At 33.0% G+C, this 13,144-nt stretch overlaps 4 protein-coding genes across 8 annotated transcripts in view; 1 reads left to right on the top strand and 3 right to left on the bottom strand.

Annotated features, from left to right (window-relative positions):
* LOC149738905 (spectrin beta chain, non-erythrocytic 1-like) overlaps positions 1-694 on the bottom strand; it is a 38,897-nt gene extending 38,203 nt beyond the window's left edge. For all 4 annotated transcript variants that reach the window (XM_089874890.1, XM_089874894.1, XM_089874893.1 and 1 more), the window contains exons 1-2: positions 563-694; positions 210-273 (exon numbers count right to left, since the gene is read on the bottom strand). In XM_089874890.1, the coding sequence (XP_089731016.1) occupies positions 210-254 (45 nt within the window). In that variant the 5' untranslated portion in view covers positions 255-273; positions 563-694. The remainder of the gene's footprint in view (positions 1-209; positions 274-562) is intronic.
* On the bottom strand, positions 563-4,563 carry LOC149738903 (uncharacterized). The gene has a single exon (XM_089874909.1). The coding sequence runs from the start codon at positions 4,561-4,563 to the stop codon at positions 3,850-3,852; it is 714 nt and encodes a 237-aa protein (XP_089731035.1). The 3' UTR covers positions 563-3,849.
* On the top strand, positions 1,362-3,379 carry LOC149738904 (alanyl-tRNA editing protein Aarsd1-like). Its single transcript, XM_089874902.1, has 9 exons — positions 1,362-1,546; positions 1,624-1,738; positions 1,801-1,895; positions 1,953-2,090; positions 2,257-2,379; positions 2,440-2,644; positions 2,698-2,843; positions 2,897-2,969; positions 3,049-3,379. Exons 1-9 carry the CDS (start codon positions 1,362-1,364, stop codon positions 3,262-3,264), a joined length of 1,296 nt encoding a protein of 431 aa, XP_089731028.1. The 3' UTR covers positions 3,265-3,379.
* Positions 4,517-13,055, bottom strand: LOC149738902 (uncharacterized). Of its 2 annotated transcripts, none has more exons than XM_089874897.1 (20): positions 12,915-13,055; positions 12,657-12,825; positions 12,230-12,314; positions 11,984-12,159; positions 11,695-11,802; positions 11,319-11,447; positions 10,733-10,934; positions 10,539-10,669; positions 9,662-10,483; positions 9,178-9,393; positions 7,226-8,972; positions 6,846-7,153; positions 6,356-6,791; positions 6,107-6,267; positions 5,873-6,022; positions 5,702-5,805; positions 5,551-5,638; positions 5,382-5,487; positions 5,183-5,322; positions 4,517-5,129 (listed from the first exon to the last, which is right to left on the bottom strand). In XM_089874897.1, the coding sequence occupies exons 1-20, from the start codon at positions 12,950-12,952 to the stop codon at positions 5,049-5,051; spliced, it is 5,397 nt and encodes a 1,798-aa protein (XP_089731023.1). In that variant the 5' UTR covers positions 12,953-13,055; the 3' UTR covers positions 4,517-5,048. The 2 variants fall into 2 exon arrangements, with proteins under 2 accessions (XP_089731023.1, XP_089731024.1); XM_089874898.1 differs by having other exon boundaries at positions 5,705-5,805.
* Positions 13,056-13,144: the final 89 nt, after the last annotated feature.

Raw genomic sequence — 13,144 nt, 5'->3', positions numbered from 1 at the left:
TAGTCTGAGCATTTATATTATAGGTCTACTATGTAAAAAAAACACCAAAAACCGGTTAGTTCAAAAATGTCTACCATTATTACAGCCTATCCATTGCTATATTAGTATAGCGAAACTAGTAGGATGATGACAAACACTAAATGACGCTACACACACCGACAATGAGCACTTACAAGCATGACACCAATAGAAATCACATTATTACTCACAAGTTCTGAATTATACTGCTCATTCTCAACCAAGGAGACAGACATTTTTGCTGCTCCTGTTTTTCTGGTCATGCCAGCAATTAAATTTGGTGAAAAATTTGTATTTAAAATTATTTACATATAAAAGATAGTTTTGTAACTTAACCAACAAACACAATATTTAGGGTAAATTTTAATTATATACATAAGAAAAAAAACTAAAAAAAGAAAATAGCTTATTTTATATTCTTTTTTTTTTAAATATATATATATATACATATATTAGTATTATGTGTAGTGTACCTAGATTTTATTACAAGTATATACAGCAAAAATCTAACGATTTACTACAACTCACAATATATATATATTACCTGTAGGGCTGCTTGAGATATATTTCCGTACCAAGTATCCCAAATATCCGTATAAATCTGAATCCACAGATGACGTTAACCCAGCAAGTTTAAAATGAAGTTGCCTAAGGGGTAAGTCGTATTCAAAACAAGATTTCACGCACGTGAGAGTTTAATAATAGAAATGTTGAGGCAGAAACTAGTGTACTATTACGCCCTACGGCATTTGGTTAATCACGCATACGAAGACCAATACACGGTTATTTATTGGATAAACATGATTTCTGTCGTATTATTAATTTTTTTTTCAGAGTAAAAACAAAAAAATGCTTTTAAATCCCGTTGACGTACGGTCGCGCATTTTGTCGCTCCTATACCTATACATAATTACGAAAACGAATCTCTATAATAATATTCAATTGAACTCGTATAGCTTTCCATAGCACCCCTCTTCCACTCTTTGCTCACAAAATAACGCTGTAAAACACTCTGCATACTGCCTATTCTCACCACTTCAGAATTTTCGAGGGTCGAGGTAACCGCAAGCGACAGTCTGCGTCTACAAAAACACGTAATACGAAAAACGCGCGCCTTCAGATTATAGTAGTTCTCTAGCGCATTCTAGCGAGTACACCTAAAATATATTTATCCGCATGTGTAAAAAAATTATTAGAATTTTTATTAGGCAATAAAACAAATCTATAAAAGAAAATTGTCCATATAAAAAATAAGCCACCTTTTATCTAATACTATAATAAGAAAATGGGAATAATAGGAAATCAGAAACGGGACGTTCTCTGCATTCGGTACTTTCCCGCGTATGGAAAGAAACCTGAACAACTTCTTTTGGATTTTGAAGACAACGGGTTGTTTTGTTGTATTTAATATGGTTTTTAAGTGTCAGGCAGACAGTTATTTGAAACAGTATGAGAGTAAAGTCGTCGCGTGTACTAAAGTAGAATGTAAAGTTGAAAATGAGATTGGGAAACTGGTAAAAACCAAAGGGTAAGTGATTCGACTATTGTTTAACGGTTTTGGTTTATATGATAATTTAATATTGCTTATTAGTTTTACTGTATTAGGTATGAAGTGGAATTAGAAGATACAATTCTGTTTCCAGAGGGTGGAGGTCAGCCTGATGACAGAGGTACAATTAATGACGTACCTGTTAAAAGAGTTACTAGGAAAGGTTCCAAAGTATGAGTAATGTTTAGTTGCAAATGAATGATTAAAATACACTAAACATACTATGGTAACAGGCACTTCATTTTGTAACATCGGAACTTAGTGTTGGAGACACTGTATCTATGGAGGTAGACTGGAAAAGAAGATTTGACCATATGCAACAGCATAGGTTGTTTTTCAAGTTTAAATAAGTAAATAGTAAGAATTTACCTTTCCTACATTACAGTGGCCAGCATTTGATCACAGCAATTGCAGATACGATGTTTGGGTTTAAAACAACTTCATGGGATTTAGGAAAGAGTATAAGCTTTATTGAACTCGATACCCCAGCTGTAACAGCTGACCAGTTATTTCAAATTGAATGGTGAGAAATATACAGTTTCATTAGTTTGTATTCAAATACATACTCGTTAATTTAAATATAGTCCATTTATAACTGTATTTTTGGAAGGAATTTAGCAATACTGCATTGCTTATTAGTGCATTAAAAATTGCTTATTAGTGTTTTCACTCATACATATATTTAATAGCTGTGCAAATAAATCCATTAGAGAAGGGGTGGATGTGATCGTACATGTTACTCAAGTTGGTTCACCAATATTGCAATCTGTAAGAGCAAGAGGGCTTCCTGATGACCATGTAGGTGATGTTAGGTAGGTTTTAAATGTTTGGAAATTATACTTTTTCTATGCCTAACCAATTTGTTTTTAAAGGATTGTTGAAATGAAAGGTATAGATACAAACATGTGCTGTGGGACCCATGTTTCAAACCTTTCACACTTGCAATGCATTAAGTTGTTATCGGCTGAGAAGGGTAAAAAGGGAAAAACAAATTTATGTTTTCTCACTGGTGACCGGATCTTGGATTATGCAGGGAAATGCTATGCTAATGAAAAAGAACTAACAAAGCAACTGAAGGTTAGTGCAACTGCTGATTTAGTGTAATATATTTTAACAGGTTTATTTATTAGTGTGGACCAGAACAACATGTCGAAGCTGTGGAAAGGTCAATGAAACAACTAAGAGTTGCACAGAAGAATTGTACGACTTTACTTCGAGATGTGGCAGTGCTAGAAGCTGCAATATTTGCAAAAAAATTCAATGCAGGCTCAACAAAGTATACTTTAGGTTAAAGTATATTTTCTCAGGTTGTAATATATATTGTTTTAGGTTATTGTCAATGCATAGAAAGGAAGGCAATGTGGAATTTATGAACATTATTTCAAATGAAGTCAGCGATCAGGTAAGAGCAAACAAAATATTAGGTTGCTATTAATTATTAATCTTCTTGGTATTTTTTACAAAATTAATACTTCTTGAAGGCCTTTTTGTTCCTAACTGTGGGTGACGAGAAAGGTGAAGGAATGTTTTTAATTTCTGGTCCTGGAAACTTTATAAAAGAATGTGGAACAACATTGATTGAAACAATTGTTGGCAAAGGACAGATGAAAGAGTTCAAAATGCAAGGGAAAGCCCAAAAGCTACAAAACAGAGAAAAAGCTCTTGCTGTGGTGCAGGAATATATTAATAAACTTTAATTCATTTTTTTGTGCTTTCTGAATATATCCATCTATTGCCATATATGAATTGTGTCTAAAATCATGTTATACGCTAAGTTCCTTCCTTTAAGTATCAATTTCATGTTTTCCTTTACTTTGTGTTTATTTTATAATCCATAAAAACTATAACAGGTGCCTCTGAAAGTGGAAAAGAGTTTAAAATAATGTGGGCTTATAGAAAGTGCACATGGTTAGAACTGACAAAAAAATTCAATATGAAGGTTATGGGTTATACAAGTTGCAAGTTCAACATGACAGTCATATATAAAGAATAATAAACAAAAGGGAGCACAATGTTAAACATTATTAAATACAGGAAAACACAATTAAAACAATGGAATAACAAATGAACATGCACCTAGCCTTAGGTAAATGAAAGCTTCTGTGGAACGTTTCAAAATATGTATGGTTTACCTAGCATGATCTAATAATGTATTTATTTTTCATATGACGATTAGCCATGGGCCACCTTTAATTTTTGGCACCATAAATATAGAATCTGCATGACCAAATATATTATTAGTGCAATAAACAACTTGAATAAACCGAATGAATAAACGAAAGTTAAATTAAAGATAAATTAGGAGCTGACTTTGTATGAGTGGGAGCTTTTAACTGCTTAATCATTAAAGCTGGTGTCTTTTGCCATTTTGTGTAAGTTTGTAGTTTATCAAGTTCCTCTTTCAACGATTCATTTGCACAGGTATAATCTGATTTCAGTTTAAGCACAGAGGCCTTCAGCTCATTTAAGGTACAATCAAGCTTGTTCGGCTTGGTTGGTGAAACTGCATGCAACACTTCAAGTGCTGAAAACACCCTTTCTCTTGCTTCAACTATTACACACAAATTTTGAGTTATTTCATCTCTCTTCATTCTTGCAGCTTCCAGGTGGGTAGCTGAGACTTGTCTTTCAGATACAGCACATTTGAACATTTCTACTGACTCTTGCTCACCAAGCACTTGGTTTCGTAACTTACTTTCTTCAGTGGTAATTGAATTCAGCATATCTTCAAGAAAATCCTGGCCAAATTTAGCACAGCATTCATACTGGTACGTGTTTTCAGAAAGGATTTTGCCAATTGCTTGTACAACCTTCTGTCTACTTTTTTGTACATCTTGCTTCAGCGTCTTGACAGTTTCGAGTTGTAGCTTAACTGCATTATCGACGTCAAAAGAATTGTTAATTTGGCGTGTTAAACGTTTAGGCAAAACATCTTTCTTGTAAACGGTGTGCTTTCTGCCGATTTCAATTTTACTTGCATAGGCTGAGTTATTCATTATGTTAAAATAACTTCCAACAGCCTCACGAAAATTTACTGTCCACAAAACTGAATCGATCAAAACAATCAAATTGATTTTGTTTTCGATAAAAAAATAATAAAGTAAATGTTTTGGAATAGAGATCGTAATAATGGGTTTTCTATGGACTGTCAACAACCTAGAAAAAAACTAAACAGGAGCAAATTCTGACGTTTGTACCATGATACGTTCGTTGTAAACCGACTCTGGTTGTAAAATCCATTGTGTCACATCATTTACAGTTACACAGTGTCCGGTGATAAATCACATGCTTGTGCGTCAAGGGCAGTACAGCTTCACAAATATAATGTTTGTTTCAAACACGATTTTTCGTCATATTTATATTCTATTTAAAAGCATGTAATAAAAAATATATAAACAAGAGATTGGTGAGATTGTTTATGTATCATTGATGTAATTTATCTCTTAGAAATTTCTAAACTGATACTCCTTCAACGAGTTGATCACAGTTGAGTAGCATGATGTGCAGCTGATTCAGCCAATACGGTCTGAACTAACTCATGTTGATCAACTGACAAATTTACCTGAAATTAACAAATATTTATTAATAACACAAACTGCCATCAAAAGTACATACCCTTGAAAGTTGTAATATCACATGATGTAGTCTCCCAAAATCCATATATAAATTTTTACCAAGATGCAGTTTGCAAGCATGTAAAACAACTTTGACATAATGAAGTGTACACATCATGAAACGTAGGTATGCCTTTTCCCCTATTAATCAAATGTAAAAGTTAGAAAACTGGAGAAAATGTGCCATCGACAACACTTACTCAAGTTCTCAATGCATTTTAAAAGCTGTTCCATTCTATGTGCAGCAAGTTCTAGTTGTGTTTTAATCCAATTTTGAGGAATGATTATTATTGCATCCATTAATTCCTGTTAAATACATTCAAATTAATTTCAGCAAACTTTAAGAGTAACAAAAAATATTTTATATACCTTAATACATGGGAGAAACACATTTCCTAAATAATCTGGTTCCAAATACAAGTTAAACTCTTCTTGTTCAAACAAATCAACGGTGTCACTGTTGATAAAACAATTCTATTTATTAAAATATAATCTGAATCTATACAAGTATAAATTTTACCACCTTGCATGTTTTGGAACTTGTACATCGCACATGAAGCTTATCAATGCAGAAACAACTTGCATATCAGATGGAAACTGTTCAATAATAACCTGAAGTAGTCCCTAGAACAATAAATTAAATGTTAACTTGACATAAAGTTTACTGAGACTGTGTGTAATGTTTTATCACCTCGGTTGCAGTATTATGGTGCAACTTAATAAATAGATCATGCTCGGTGACATGAGTGACAAATGCACAGGCAGGAGATCGGATTTCCGGTTGTTCATCTTGCAAATGTGATAAGGTTGCAGTAAGAATCATTCCTACTTTCTTCATAACCTAAAATGATTTGACCATATGAAGACATGAAGTAACAGTGTGTATATGGTTGTTATTTTGAATCAGAGACTTCTGTTGTAATACCTGTTGTTGGTTTGCATGCAGCTGAAGTTGAGCGAGCACATTTTTCCCAGCAATTTGTAACCCAGTTGCTGATACTAAACGGAGTGGTTCAGGTGCTTTGTTAGTAGAAGTGTGTTTGTATATCTCATCTACCCAAATATTTAAAACAGTGTCCTCTACACCTGAATGCGATAATTAACATAAAACATACACATGAAACTATAGGAAAAGATAACAAGCAAAACAAAACCACAATGCTTTTGAACTTACATTTTTGACATAAAATCATTTGAAAGATCAGGACAGAGAGCCCTTTTATGAGTCCACACTGAATTGAAAGGATCTTAGTGGATTCATGTAAGGATAAAAGTTTCGACTGGAAAAGCATGAATTCATCGTGTTGTATACAATTGACTGGGTCTTGAAACATAGTTGTAAATAATAACAATGCTGTTTGGTTGGTTTCAGTGCAATCAGTGTCAGTGGTGCACCACAATGATAATAGTGCATATTTTGCTACATTAATCCAATTCTTTTGTTTTACTTTGTTGCACAACCATTGAAATAGATAATGCTTAGTTGTTCCTGTATGTTCATCATCCTTTACACATTTCCCCAAATCACCAATTGTTTGATGTAAGTCTACAGGATTGGTTAAGTGTAAACTTAATAGAGTCGATTCTTCCACATACTTAGAATAACCAACCTGAAAAAGAAAACCAATGAAATAAATACAAACACAAATTACAAAACCACTTACACTTTGAATCCACACTGAGTTGTTTTCTGTGACAATTTTTGTTGCGGTTTTAGAAACCATATAGAGATGTTTTAAATTCTGGGTCAACTCAATATCATACACTTTTCTTGTCAATTTAATATATAATGAAGCTGTGAATGGACAACTGTTGAATTTCAAATCCATGAGCCAAGTTCTTTTATAGAGCAATTGGAGAAAGTTGTCAATATTTTCTGTGGACTGGTGAGTGTATTTATCCATTAAATTCAAGGTTAGGATTAACCAACCGTGTAGTTCATTCTGCCTGAAATGTGGTTTATTTTTCTGACCTGTAAGTAAAAATAAACTATAAGTACAAATAAAGTTTTGATTATAATTAAGTAGGAGAGTGAAATACTCACTTGTCACAATTTCATCACAGGGAAGACTCTTCCAATATAACTCTGTAAACTTCTGAACCTGGGAAGTTTTTGCAATAGATAACACAGTCATCACAGCAAGTCTGCGCATAGAGTATGAAGGAGAACCAAACATGGTAATCAGTGCATCCATAATTTTCACTGAGGACTCATTATTATTACCACTGCTCACAGGGCATGTCAACTTTGACAAAACTGACAGAATAGGATGAACTTCTGCTCTAATTTGAAGTTTACTCCCTTCTTCTTCTTGGGGCAAGTAATTGCAATTTAATATTGATGCTATGAACTCAAGCAGGTCTGGAAATCTTGAAAAGAATTCTGTTATTGTTAAGGAGTTTCCAGAAGAAAAATTAGTTCTATCTTCAGTATGTTTCTGGCCCAGCATTCTGCAAGAAACTGCCCCCAATAAATGCGTGGCTGCATTTCTGATAACCCATACAGAGGAACGAAGTGAATTAATTGCCAAGATGAATGATTCAGATAAATACTCAGCCATATTTGGGCCAAGTGAAGTGTTCCGAAATAAGTGTCTCATAATGTACAGAGCATGTACCTGTGGCATATCTGCAGTATCTTTGACCCCAGTGTCTAAGCTTGCCCTGGCTGCATTTAGCAATACCGTCATTGTTGACTTGAGAAGTTTTTTGTGGCTTGGAAGTGAGGCAACAGCAGAGCTAAGTACAGCTTCAGCAATCAATGGAATTCCTGCCGATCGACGAGTAGTTGTGCCTCCACGAACTTCCACTACAGTAATATTCTTAAAAATAGCTAAAGCAGTTTTGAGCACAGATGATGGAATAGAAATATATTGACTTTGGCTGGAAGAATATAATGACACACAAAGTGCGTTAAAGGATTCAAAGCAACTTTCTATTACACCACGATGTCGGCATGTGGATAATACACGAACAAACACATCACACACTCCGTACAATACATCCTTGTACTGCCCTGCTTCAAGTGCAAGGTGAACAGAAGTTGCTTTAATAAGAACAGAAGATGCAGAAGTCATCAATGAACAACAATGCTTTAAAGTTAACCATGAACATGACAGAATAGCTTCATGCTCCAGAGTCAGAAGAACATTGTCACCACTTTTACCAGGCTGTTGGACAAGCTGATTAATTCTTTTCGATATTTCTTGAAAATCTGCAGATGTCACAGCATCTGCATCTTCAATACATCCAAATATTTTAACAAGCATCCAACTGATAATGTTTTCTGTACTGTTTAATATATCAAGGATCAACAAACAAACTTTTTGCAAGTATTTTTTATGTATGACAGAGCGATGTTCATTTTCTGTGTTAAGCATACCAATGCATTTAGATAAAGCAGAAATCCAGCCAAACATGGGAGAACTCTGTGATGCCTTTAGTGGATTCAATTTAAACAAATCAAATTGGTGAAGAACATTCTTATAAAGAATATCTTTGATGAAATCAAAAGCAGAATCTGAGGTTTTCTTTTTATCAGCACATATATTTTGAAGATACAGATATGTGAGCAAACAACCAGAGTCGCATACTGGGAACTTTGGGCTTGACAGCAGCTGCATGAAAGAGGAGTTTATCTTATTCCAGTTAATGTAAGCATGAGATGTGGGAAACTGAAGTAACAGATTTAAACAAAATTCTCGAATATCTGGAGCAGAATCTTCCAATAAACATAAGAGGCGATCAACTAATCTTTGAGAAAGAAGGTTCAATTTTTGTTTCTGTAGTGCCTAAATAGTACATAAATTAAGTAATAAAGTTTAAAAACAGTCTTTAATATCTTTATAAAGTTTAGAGACACAGAAAATTTTGAATTCATGTACTTAAAGTCACAAAAAAGTGAATACGACTCATGATAATGTTTACTATACATTGAATATCTCTAAATTATATAACGATGACTAGAATTTACTATTTCTAGCTAATTTCACGTACCGTGACAAGAACTTGAAAGTCTGCAGGAGTGACCAGCACTTTTCGCAAAGTTTTTTTTTGAAGCACAAATAACCCCAGCATGCAGTCGTACAAAGTTAACACTGTTTGTTTGCGTTGATAAGATGCTGATGTTTGGAGAGATGAAAGACATAGTTCTTTCAACCAAACAATAATACTGAGACATTTGTCAACATATACAGCTGACTGTTCAGTATTCTGTAATATATAGGGTAATTTTTAAAATATTTACATGAATTTTGATATAAACTAAGACATTTGTCAACATATACAGCTGACTGTTCAGTATTCTGCAATATATAGGGTAATTTTTAAAACATTTAAAAAAATTTTTTTTTTTAAATTGATATAAAGTAATTTTCGTATTATTTACATATTTGACATTTTTGTAATACTTAAACACATATTTACAAAATAGAACAAATCTTAACTTTTTGTAAGATGTTGTAATATGTATAGGTCTAACCTGTTTAATAGAAGCTATAAGAGTACACTGAACTCTTATCAGCAGTTGTCGTATACCGAAATTAAACTCGTGTCTAAAGGTGCTTGAATCACTGTTCAGGTTTAAATGAATATGATCCCGTAGTAGACTGAATTCTACATCTGTTACAACTTCTGATTGCTTTGAACCACACACTACAGCAAATGCTAGCCCACGCGTTTCGTTATCGAAAGATTTTAAGGATTGTTTTAAAATTTCGTGATCCATGTTTTGAAATGTAACAATATGGTTATTCCTGGCAGCTTTCATTACACCAATTGTTGCAAAGAGTCGTAAACTATTTTCTTTATCACTGTACCTAGTACTCGGATTTAGTAAGCAGACAGTTTTGTCAAACACACTTGCATGGAGACTTATGTTTACTGGAAGCCAGAAATGTAAAGCTTGCTGTCGGGTAAATGGGTCAGGAGACAATAAAGCTTTGATGAGACTGGAAGCAGCAACTTTCTCCCAGACTTTTAAATCAAATTCTCTTGAATCTGAAGCTTCACATGTACTTAGTATAATTGCCTTGTACACTTTAGACACCACTGGTGCAGTATGATTTGCAGACAAGCAAGGTATTATTGCATCCAAAAACGTTGGCTGATTCTTCAAAATTATGTCAGCGCCGTACTTAGATACCAGAACTTGCAATAATCCGTATTTACCTTTCACAAATACAGGTGAGGATACAAGTTGATCACATAGTTGTGACGGAAGATTATTACTGCCATTCACCATGTTATTCAAATCAAGCAACAAACTAAAAACCTGTACCATGATATCAGGAACCCCTGAAATCTGTGAAAAATGTTTGAAATGAAAGTGACAGAGTATTTCGACCAGTTATACTTACAGGATTATCCCAGTTTTTCCAAATGAGGTCCAAAGACTTAGATAAAACCTCACCCTCTAAAACAAATATCTCATAGAAACATTCACTTGACTTTACAAGTTTAGCAGAGCATTTCCACCATATGAGCAAAGCTAAAAATAAAATAAAATACATAACTCAAAATGTAAGCATAAACTTTTATACAACAAACTAACCAATAAAACCCTGATACATGAATTCTGTACTCGTTGCGCAGAAAGATTCAATATAATGGAAAGCAAGTAGCAGCGTTGAAGTATCTTCAAATATTAAACATGGTTTGCAGCATTTCATGATTCCACATAAACACCATACCATTCGATTACTACAGGTGTTTGTGTTCGGTATCTCTACATCAATAAAAACCTTAGGCATGACCTGAGGAATATATACCTTTATTATTGAAAGAAAAAATAAAACAGACTGTAGTTAAGTTTTATTAAAAGTCACAAATTAATCATTAAAAACTATCATTTTTTAATGAACCTCTAACTTTTAACAACACATAATATTTAAAAAAAATTGAATGGGCAAGTGAAAAATAAAAAAGAAAAAGGCATGTTTTTAGTTTAAGTGAACTCTATACTCTTGTACAGAGATAAAATTGATATAACCTTATCTATTACATATATATATTATGATAATAGTAATAAAAATATTACTATATGATGTTTGTATAACAAGTAAATGTCAACATCTGTAGTTGCCACTTTAAGAGAAAATTGTAGCTTATTTTACAATGTAATATATGTAGTTATATACCTCTACTGGTAACGCCTGTGGTTTCAGTAACTGTGTTAAAGCTTTAGATATTTTTTTACTCTCCTTGAAGTAGCTGAGCATATACCCAAGAACAGTCGCACACATTTGCATCAAGTCCTGATATTCAGTCTAATTAAATAAATAATAAACATTAAAATAGGATGGTTAATACACAGCCACTTTTAAGATAAAATGCAAATTCTGAAACAAAACTTCATACACGGCATTAAACAATTAATATAAATAATGCATAAAATAAACAGAATTTTATATACTGCAGTAAACGCTATGAATAATTAGCATTGGGAAATAATAATCATTAATTGAGATTGTGGATAGCTACCACCACAAAAACACTGTACACAAATGTAAACACCTTGGAATCCACCATTATTTCTATACATCTGGTAGATAGCATTCCCAAAGTTTCAATGTCATTTCTTTCAGTCACGCAGGTTAGGTCTGATCGGAAATGCTGCAAAATCTGGAAAAAAATACAGATAAAATGAGTAAACCAATGTTTGATTGTTTTATTTGTCATTCCAAATATTATTTGTCTTAAAAGACAACACAGAAAAGACACCTAAAGTTTAACATAATGCATTAATAAAAGTTTTTTATAATACTAGACAATTAAACAAAAAAATAGTCCTAGCAATTTTTACCTGCAGTAGCAACTTAACAAAGTAATATAATTTTGTTTCATCCAGTTCAGAATCACATAAACCATTCACAATACAAGGCAAAACATGCTGAATGACTTTAAAAGAAATTTTTTGAGATATTTTCATTTCTTCTATAAGTACTGACAGGTACCATACACTCGTAATGTGTAAAACAGCTAGAAAAAAAATGACACATTAGCTGTAACAAAAAAATCACTTAAACCATATGTAAACTTTTATACTTACTTTTTGAAGGAAACAAAAGCCTTATTTGTTCATCAATAGTTTGTGTGAACTCTGATCCACAGAATGGTATGCAGGCCTTTACATGCTGGAACATTGAATAATTATTATATCATTTACTAGAAAATAATTCCCGGTGGAATTTGTAAGTAAAGGACAGTTATTATAAAAAATTCCTAAAAAATCACCGACAAAATATCATACTTGGTAACTCATAAGCTGGCATAAAGTGTATGAAAAAAACACATGGTTTAACAACTGTCTTTTTTCCGACTTTGCATTACACAGGAAAATATACAAGCATTTCCATAGGAAATTATACTTATTTTTCTACGAATTTGGTTTGTTGTTTAATTAACCAGAGTGCATGAGACGAATTCTGATGTGCATAACCTAAAGTTGGTAAACAAAGATTAGGGTTGAAAATCACCTTTAACAATTGTTTTCTGTCACTTGGATCCATATTGACAGAAAGAAACATCAATTGTCCAAATATACCACAAACTTTTGTAACATTTTTATCTTCTTTTTGATCATTGGATAATATCAAAGTATCCACAATATTCTTTGTTTGCAAAACATCGCCACTCTTGAGTTTACTAAAAGAAGAAAATAACTGACTGCATTATATGTTTGCAGTAAGTAGGTGATGTATATGAATATATGATACATCCAGTACAAGACTTACCTTGCTGTAACTTTAAGCTTCTGCAGTTCCACATTCATGACTAATATTACAGTAAATATAAACTTAAAACTACACCCAGGTAAATTATCTATTTAACCAATTGTTCAAACCAAATCTAAATCGAAACTATGCTATTGTATTTCCAAGCATAAGGTCCATGGACCATGTGTATAATGACGTTGTGGGGATTTACCTTACCAAAGGGAAATTCCCGTTTTTACCGAATGAAT

The sequence above is a fragment of the Ciona robusta genome, chromosome 3 (genome assembly GCF_009617815.1).
Source record: "Ciona robusta chromosome 3, ASM961781v2".
Lineage (NCBI taxonomy): Eukaryota > Metazoa > Chordata > Ascidiacea > Phlebobranchia > Cionidae > Ciona > Ciona robusta.
The sequence above is the reverse complement of the archived record's forward strand: the minus strand, read 5'-3'. Positions and strand labels throughout refer to the sequence as shown.

What these genes read in the sequence shown, in the direction of transcription:
- LOC149738904 (XM_089874902.1), top strand. Translation starts at nt 1,362, where the DNA reads ATGGAAAGAAACCTGAACAACTTCTTTTGGATTTTGAAGACAACGGGT. An exon ending in GACCATATGCAACAGCATAG is followed by an intron (nt 1,896 to 1,952) that starts GTTGTTTTTCAA and finishes CCTACATTACAG; the next exon opens with TGGCCAGCATTTGATCACAG. An exon ending in CAGTTATTTCAAATTGAATG is followed by an intron (nt 2,091 to 2,256) that starts GTGAGAAATATA and finishes TATATTTAATAG; the next exon opens with CTGTGCAAATAAATCCATTA.
- LOC149738903 (XM_089874909.1), bottom strand. Translation starts at nt 4,563, where the DNA reads ATGAATAACTCAGCCTATGCAAGTAAAATTGAAATCGGCAGAAAGCAC.
- LOC149738902 (XM_089874897.1), bottom strand. Translation starts at nt 12,952, where the DNA reads ATGAATGTGGAACTGCAGAAGCTTAAAGTTACAGCAAG. An exon ending in AAGCTTAAAGTTACAGCAAG is followed by an intron (nt 12,826 to 12,914) that starts GTAAGTCTTGTA and finishes TTCTTCTTTTAG; the next exon opens with TAAACTCAAGAGTGGCGATG. An exon ending in TGATATTACAACTTTCAAGG is followed by an intron (nt 5,130 to 5,182) that starts GTATGTACTTTT and finishes TGTTAATTTCAG; the next exon opens with GTAAATTTGTCAGTTGATCA.